The 7,303-nt window shown below is 64.4% G+C and overlaps 1 protein-coding gene across 1 annotated transcript; it reads left to right on the top strand.

Moving 5' to 3' along the window:
• Positions 1-4,863: 4,863 nt before the first annotated feature.
• POLR2L (RNA polymerase II, I and III subunit L) lies at positions 4,864-6,645 on the top strand. The gene is made up of 2 exons (XM_077114925.1): positions 4,864-5,045; positions 6,439-6,645. Exons 1-2 carry the CDS (start codon positions 4,951-4,953, stop codon positions 6,545-6,547), a joined length of 204 nt encoding a protein of 67 aa, XP_076971040.1. The 5' UTR covers positions 4,864-4,950; the 3' UTR covers positions 6,548-6,645.
• The last annotated feature ends 658 nt before the right edge of the window (positions 6,646-7,303 follow it).

Genomic DNA, 7,303 nt, shown 5'->3' with positions numbered 1-7,303 from the left:
GGCCTTGGAGAAGGTACAACACGCTCCTTGGGGACTGGGGAGAGCCTGGCTGCCACCACATGGAGGGGTTGAGCGTGTGCCCCGGAAATGGCAGAGAGCCAGGTGTGGCCTTGATGCCTGGAGAGAGTGGAGCCCAGAGGTGGTCTCCTCAATGTCCCCAGAGGTTGATTCAGAAAGAGGCCGGCCACTGCACAGGCCCTTGGAAAGGGTCGGTCTGCCACTTTCTAAAGCTGAAGGATAAATGACTTTCAGACTTTGAAATCCAATGGTCTTTTCCCTTCTAGTTTCTCCCCATGGAAATGAAAACCTGTATCCTGTGAATATCCTCCTTTGCATATTGGCACCAGACAACTTGTTTTGAGATTCACAGGTCCACAGTCAGAAGAGAATATTTTGCACCTTAATATTGTTTAAGGTGATGCAAGTAGTTGCCAAGTTGACAAGGGGTGGACATGTGGTAGTTAGAGTCAGTTGTCAACTTGACCAGGTGAAGGTACATAGTTCTGTTGCTGTGGACATGAGCCAATGGTACATGAACCTCATCTGTTGTTGATTACATCTGCAGTTGGCTAGGAGGTGTGCCTGCTGCCATGAATGATGTTTGATTTAATTGGCTGATGCTTACATGAGGGACTCAATGTAGCACAGCCCAAGCAGCTCAGCATACCTCACCTCAGCACTCGCAGCTCAGTCCAGGCCTTTGGAGATGCAGAAAGGAATCACCCCGGGGAAAGTTGCTGGAACCCAGAGGCCTGGAGAGAAGGCCAGCGAGATCACCCTGTGCCTTCCCACGTGAGAAAGAACCTCCGTTGAGAATTAGCTGCCTTTTCTCTGAAGAACTAATGAAATAAATCCCCTTTTATTAAAAACCAATCTGTCTCTGGTGTGTTGTATTCTGGCAGCTAACAAACTAGAACACACCCCAAGGCAAAGGCCAACAGGGAGATCTGGGGGGGTCTAGGCCGCAAGAAGCTGACTAGGCCAGCTCAGGACCGGGAGAGGCTGGCATGTGCCCTCCCCTCTCCTGGTGGGCAGCAGGGTACAGAGAAGGGGTGCAGAGAAGAGATGCAGAGAAGGGGTACAGAGAAGGTATAGAGAAGGGTGAGAAGAAGGGATGCAGAGAAGGGTACAGGGGCAGTGTGATGGTGGCTCAGTGGCAAAGTTCTCACCTGCCATGCCAGAGACCCGGGTTCGATTCCCGGTGCCTGCCCATGTAAAAAAAAGAGAGAGCGAAGGGTACCCTTGTGCAGACAACGGTGGAGAGAGGGGGTGCAGAGAAGGGATTCAGAGAAGCTGGTGGCCATTGGTGGTGGCTCCAGGGCTCAGGGAAGCCTCTGGGTTCTCTGCCCTGATTTTACTTTTCTCCCCTTGTCATAATCCTAACCTCGTCAGCCTTTCCCCTGGCCTTGCGATGAGTTCCCTTGAAAACCGAAGGTAAGAACTGGGCATTGAGGGCAAAGGGTGGAGGTCATAGATGCCTGCAGGAGGGTTTGGGCCTGGTCCTCAGAGGGCAGCTGCCACGCAACCCGCTCACAGTGGCCCCCATCGCCCAAACTAGGGGTTTTCAAGAAAAAGGAGAAATCCAGGTGTGTCTAGGAGACCTCCCGATTCCAAGCTGGCAGTTGACTCAAGGTCTCGGCTTGAACTTGCTCAGGTCCCTCTGCCAGGAAGCCCCGAGCAAGGACCCATGACCCCCGCAGCCCCAGGCTGCTGGTGAGGACCCTAGACCAAGGCAGGTGCAGCTCGGCGAGCCCAGGGCAGGCCCCGGCACCTACCTGGCCAGGCCGAGGTCCCTCCAAGACAGCACGTGGGGCAGCCTCCGGCCTGGGCCCCAGCAGCTCCCAGCGGGCAGCAGGCCCCACCCCGGCCCGGCCCCCCAGGCTGAGCGGCTCTGAGGCGTCTGTGAAGAGGTGGCCCGGGCGAGCGCCAAGACAAACAGGCCCGATGTGTCCGCTCCCGCCCCCCTGGGGGAGGGGCGCCACCAGGCCCCAGGCCCTGCAGGCTGGCCTCTCCCCCACAATGAGCTAGGGGGCCAGACCGGGCCAGAGACACCCCCTTGCGTCTCCCCTCGCCCCTCCACCCGCCCACCTGCAGGAAGCCCGGGCAGCCCCGCCTCTGGCACCCACGTGGGGACGTGTGCCCATCCGCCCCAGCCCCAGGCCCCTCCGAGCGGCCGTGGCGGTCTCGGGGTCAGGCTGCAGGGCCAGCGGCAGGGGCACTTCCACAGGCCATCAGCCTAGCATGCCCCGCTGCCCGCAGCTCCCCGCCGCTGCCCAGCCCCGGGCCACCCACACCGGGTGGGTGTGCCAGACCATTGACCACGTGTGCCACCAGCTCTGCAGGGGCTAATGGGAGGCTAGCAGTCACCCCCAGCCCTGGGGAAGCGCGCGTGCAAGAGAGCATGTGTGTTCCTGAATGCGTATTACGTGGGCACACCCTCACCATGCCGTACCCGCCCCACGCGAGAACACGTCTGTCCAGAGCAAGCATGGGGACCTGGGCAGAGGGGGGCAAAGGCTAGCGGGCAGCACCAGGGGACACGCACGGGGGCACAGCTGGGGGTCCAGAGAAGATGCAGTCCCTGGCGGCCCACTCCCAGGCTCGCAGGGGCCGGAGGGACATTCACAGTGGGCAGGTTCCAGCCCCATGGAGCTGTACACATGGGGAAACTGAGGCCATGGGCCAGGGCCTCCTCCTCGCCGCCCCCCCACCCCCCAGTGGCTGTTTCCAGGGCAACGCTGCAGGGTGGGAGGGGCTCAGCAGCTGTCCACTTCCCCAATTTTCCCTTGTCGCCTGCCCTGACATGACCCGCCTCTGGCAGGAAACGTGGTCAGCAGGCTCCAAACCACAAGTGACCACAGGCCCCCTTGTGCCCCAGCCACCACCGGAGAGTCCAATGACCCACCTCGGAAATCCAGCACCCGGCCCTGCAGACCCCAGCCTCGAGCCTCCCCAGAGGGCCGCCTCTGCACTGCCACCCCACACCTGCCCGAGAACCCCGTCTACCCTACTAGCAGGCACAGCCCCCCCACCAGCCAGTGTCTGAGCTCCCACAGCTCTCTCCCGGCCTGGCCCTGGCTCCCACTGCACACCGGAGGGAGCAGGGCAGGATTCTGCAACGCCCATGGGGACACACACCCCCAGGACCGAGCGGGTAGCAAAGAGGGAGGAAGGACTGTCGGGTCAGGGCTGGCGACCGGCCAGAGCCACCACAGAGTTGGAGTGGGAGAAGCATGAGCTGCGGGACCGCTCCAAGCAGAAGCGGTTGGGGACACTGGGCGGGTCCCAAGGCCTCTCCAAGGAAATCAGGGAAGGGAAGCCCACCCCACCATACCCCACCCCCAACACACACAGATTCCAGAATTCCAGGAATGTCAACTTGGCGGAGGCCAGTCGGGCCACTCCCTCCTCTCCCTCCCTCTTCTCGCCTCACTCTCCTCCACATAAACAACTGCGCAGGGGCGATAGCAGGGGCGGAGAAGGCGCGGGGCTCCTCCTCCAGGAAGCCCTCCAACCCTTGTGCCCCACCTACCCACCCCCGGGGTCCACCCGGGTCCCTGACTCTCGCTCCAGCCTCCCTCACCTCCTTGCTCTGCAGCCTCCCCTGCCGCTGAGCCCGGTTCTGACCTCAGGCTGCCGTGACTCAAGGGTCCTCTCTGGCCCCTCCAGGGGAGACAGGATGTGCGTCCAGTCCTCCTGGGTGGAGGCGGCTGGGAAGGGAAGTGGCCTTAGCTCGTGGCTCTGCACGTGGCCTAGAGGGGGATGGAGAGGGCCACTGGGGAGGTGGAGGCACAAATTCCAGGCAACAACAGCCGGCCCAGCCCTACCCAAGCCCAGGAGACCCTTCCATCCCCTCCCACATCCAACTGAGTCAGGGTCCAGCTGACACCTGGGGTGAGACCGGGGGGAGGCAGGGACCCAACGCAGACCCCGTCCCAGGCAGCTCCAAGTCAGGCAGCTCCAAGTCGTGGGTCTTCTTTTACACACACACCCCCCACCGCCGGCCCGTCGCAGCCAGCCCAGCGTCCCCTCTTCCAGGCAGCCTTCCCTGCCTCCCCCGCACACTGCCCCGCCTGCCTCCGCCGCCAGAGGCTCGGCCTGCCCGGGCCACCCCTTCCCCTCCAGCCCCCAGGCTGCCCGTTCCCCTGGCCACGACGCTTCGGCCCGCCGGGCTGGGGTCAGCTGGCCCACGTCGGGGCTGCCCAGCATAGCCTGGCCGGGGGTCCCTTCCCCGGGACCGGAGCACTCGCCGCCGCGGCGGGGCGCTGCGGCGCTGGGGGCACCTCCGCCGTCGGGGCCCGACGCCCCAAACTCAGAGCCCGGGCTGGATGGCCGCGGGCGAGGGCCGGGCCCGGAGGGGAGGCGGGAAGACCACCGCCCGGCCCTGCCCCCGGCCCCGTGTGGCTGCGGCTCGGCTGCCCTCGGGACTCGAACTCGCGCCCTCCAGTGTGCCCGGCTGTGGTACCGGCCCCGGCTCGGCTCGGGGCGGCGGGGGGCGGCGGAGTCCGGGGGCGCCTCCCGGGCGGTGGGGGGCGGTACCTGCGCGCCCGTCCGCTCCCGCCGCACGGCTGTCACTCCCGCCACACGCGAAACGCGAGCGCCGCCGCAACCCTTGCGGCCCAGCTCGGACGCCGTAGACCTGAACGTACCAAAGCGGCCGCGGGGGGTGCCGGCTATTCCCGTCGCGGCCACGCGGGCCCCGGGAGCCCCCGCCCCGCGCAGAGAAGACTTGCCAGACGTAGAGTAATTGCCGCAAGGGCGGTCGGTGGCGGGGGTGGAGACGGGTGGTGGCAGCGGCGGGTGGCGGCAGGGCGCGGGGACGTCCCCCCCTGCGCCAGTGGGCGCGCCCGAGGCGGGGCCTGCGCGCCGCGGGCGGAAGCGCCTCCTGAGCCGTCGAGCGCAGCCGATTGTCAGACAGCCTGCAGGACCGGTCCGCTGCCTGCCGCCGCCATGATCATCCCCGTGCGCTGCTTCACCTGCGGCAAGATCGTCGGCAACAAGTGGGAGGCCTACCTGGGCCTGCTGCAGGCCGAGTACACCGAAGGGTGAGGCTCGGGCCCGCGGGAGGGCGCGGGGGGCGGGGTCTCTCGTGGGGGCTCGCAGATCCGGGTCCTCCTCGTCCGGGGCCTTCTCGTCCGGGGCCCTCCTCGTCCGGGTCCTCTTCGTCCGGGGCCCTCCTCGTCCCGGGTCCTCCTCGTCCGGGGTCCTCCAGACTAGCTCCTGGTTTGGGGGGGGCTGTGGAGCTGGGCAAGATGCCTCTAGGTATCCTCGCCGCGGGTCACCGTGGCCTTCTCATCCCCAGGAAATCCCTCAGCCTCTTCCCTGCCACCTGCTCCTCACTGCCTCTCCCTGACACCCCACCACCACCCGGCCACCCCTCCTCCGCCTGGAATGGCCAACTCTCCGCCCCACCAAGTCCTGCAAGCCCCGCTCATCCTTTTAAGAGGCGGACAAGCTGCCTGACCACGCAGCGCCCACCCCTCAGGCAGGAGGCTGGCCCCTTTTCTGTGCCTGCCCCTTAGCTCTGCAGTCAGCTCCTGGGAGCATGTCTGAGAGTCTGCCCCCTTGCCAGCCGTGTGTCACGATCCCATTTGAGCCCTCGGGCCCACATGTGTGCCCAGCATACAAGGGAGTTGCTGGGGGGAGTGTGCCGGATGAATGAGGAAAGTGAATGGATGGCGGGGCACTCAAGCCAGGCCTGAAGAGGTCTGTGCAGGCTGCTGTGTCCCTGGGATGCTCTGAGCAAGGGGACTCCTGGTCTTGCCTCCCACTTTCCCAAGCTGCCATCTGTGCATTGGAGCCGATGCTGTGTGGGCTCTTTGGAGACCTTGATGGCTAGAACACAGGTCCCAGGGAAGTCCTGACTACTGATTGGCATAGGGATTAGGAGGTGTCACTCTCTCGAGAGGTGTTTCTTTTCCTGATTTTGGGGGAGCAGAGCTCAGGAAAGTCCCCTTGGTAGCTGTGTGATCTGTGATCTGTGTGTGGCACCTTTGTCAGCCAGGGACCATGTGGGTCTGCTGGGGTCTGCTGGCTGCAGTGATGTGCGTTCCTGTGTATGGAGGGAAAACTGCTAAGGAGCCAGCCCCAAGGGGAGAGGGGTGTGTGGGCTCTAGCAAGGCAGCAGAGTCCCGGAGAATGAGCCATGAAGACCACACCACAGCCAGAGAAGGCATAAGCCTTGTGCCTCTAAGCTCCCCCCGATACTCTGGAAGTCCCGAGAACCACCCCAGCCCTGGGTGAACGAGCCCAAAGCAGAGGCAGAAATGGGGCTTGTGTGGGAGCAGCAGACTGGTGGTTGGAGGGTGCAGAGGGGGCAGCCCCGGGGGCTGAGGAGTGGAGTAGGCGGGAGAGGTGGTCCAGGGTGGTCGCTGGGGCGTGTGGACTGTGCAATGCGCATGACCACAGCCTGCTCATACCACCTGCCCCTACCCGCAGGGACGCCCTGGATGCACTGGGCCTGAAGCGCTACTGCTGCCGCCGCATGCTGCTGGCCCACGTGGACCTGATCGAGAAGCTGCTCAACTATGCTCCCTTGGAGAAGTGACCGCATATGACAGCTGGGGGTGGTGCGGGAGCCAGGCCCTAGTGCAGCCTGGTGGACTCCGAGCTCTGGAAGATGTCAGTAAAGGTCTCTGTGCAGGATGTCCTGAGGCCTGGGACTGGATTTGTGTAGCTCAGCCCAGAGTGTGTGCCCGGTGTCCCCCAGGGCCAGGATGTGCCGTAGGGTAGGGGCAGGGAGGCCAAGTCAGTCTCAGGGCATCTCTGCTGCTTTGTCCTGAGGCCTCTGGGTGCTGATGAGTAAGCCGGCTGGGGGGAGGGTCAGGGCCTGCCCTGGGTCAGTCTGAGTTTTTTGGGGGCGGGACTGCATCCCCCAGGTGGAGGGGGGATGCTGGCCGAGACCTGCCTGGCCCTCGAGGCCCAGCACCCACTCCCCCAGCTTCCCAACTCCAGGGTGATGCCCCAGACACTTGCCTTGGCCTCTTCCCCTCCCTGACCCAAAGCCAAGCAGTGGGGCCTGGCGGTTTCCCCCACCCAGCAGCTCCTGCCTGGGCCTCCCCACAGCAACCAGAGGCAGCTCTGGGAGCCACATACAGGCCCCAGCACTGAAACCTGTAACCCCCTCCCAACCCACCCCCACTCCTGGCTTCCCTGGGGCCCGAGCTCCTTCCCCCTTGAGCCCCTGAGCTCTCAGCTTAGGCATCAGCTCCTTGCTTGGCCTTGGGGACATGCACTCTGCCTCCCTATCACAGCACAGGAGTGAGGGTGCTGGTGATGCTGCCGGGAGCAAAGCAAGTTCATT

Source organism: Tamandua tetradactyla, chromosome 9, assembly GCF_023851605.1.
Source record: "Tamandua tetradactyla isolate mTamTet1 chromosome 9, mTamTet1.pri, whole genome shotgun sequence".
NCBI lineage: Eukaryota > Metazoa > Chordata > Mammalia > Pilosa > Myrmecophagidae > Tamandua > Tamandua tetradactyla.
This window is presented reverse-complemented; position numbering and strand designations above follow the sequence as displayed.

What these genes read in the sequence shown, in the direction of transcription:
- POLR2L (XM_077114925.1), top strand. Translation starts at nt 4,951, where the DNA reads ATGATCATCCCCGTGCGCTGCTTCACCTGCGGCAAGATCGTCGGCAAC. An exon ending in CAGGCCGAGTACACCGAAGG is followed by an intron (nt 5,046 to 6,438) that starts GTGAGGCTCGGG and finishes CCCTACCCGCAG; the next exon opens with GGACGCCCTGGATGCACTGG.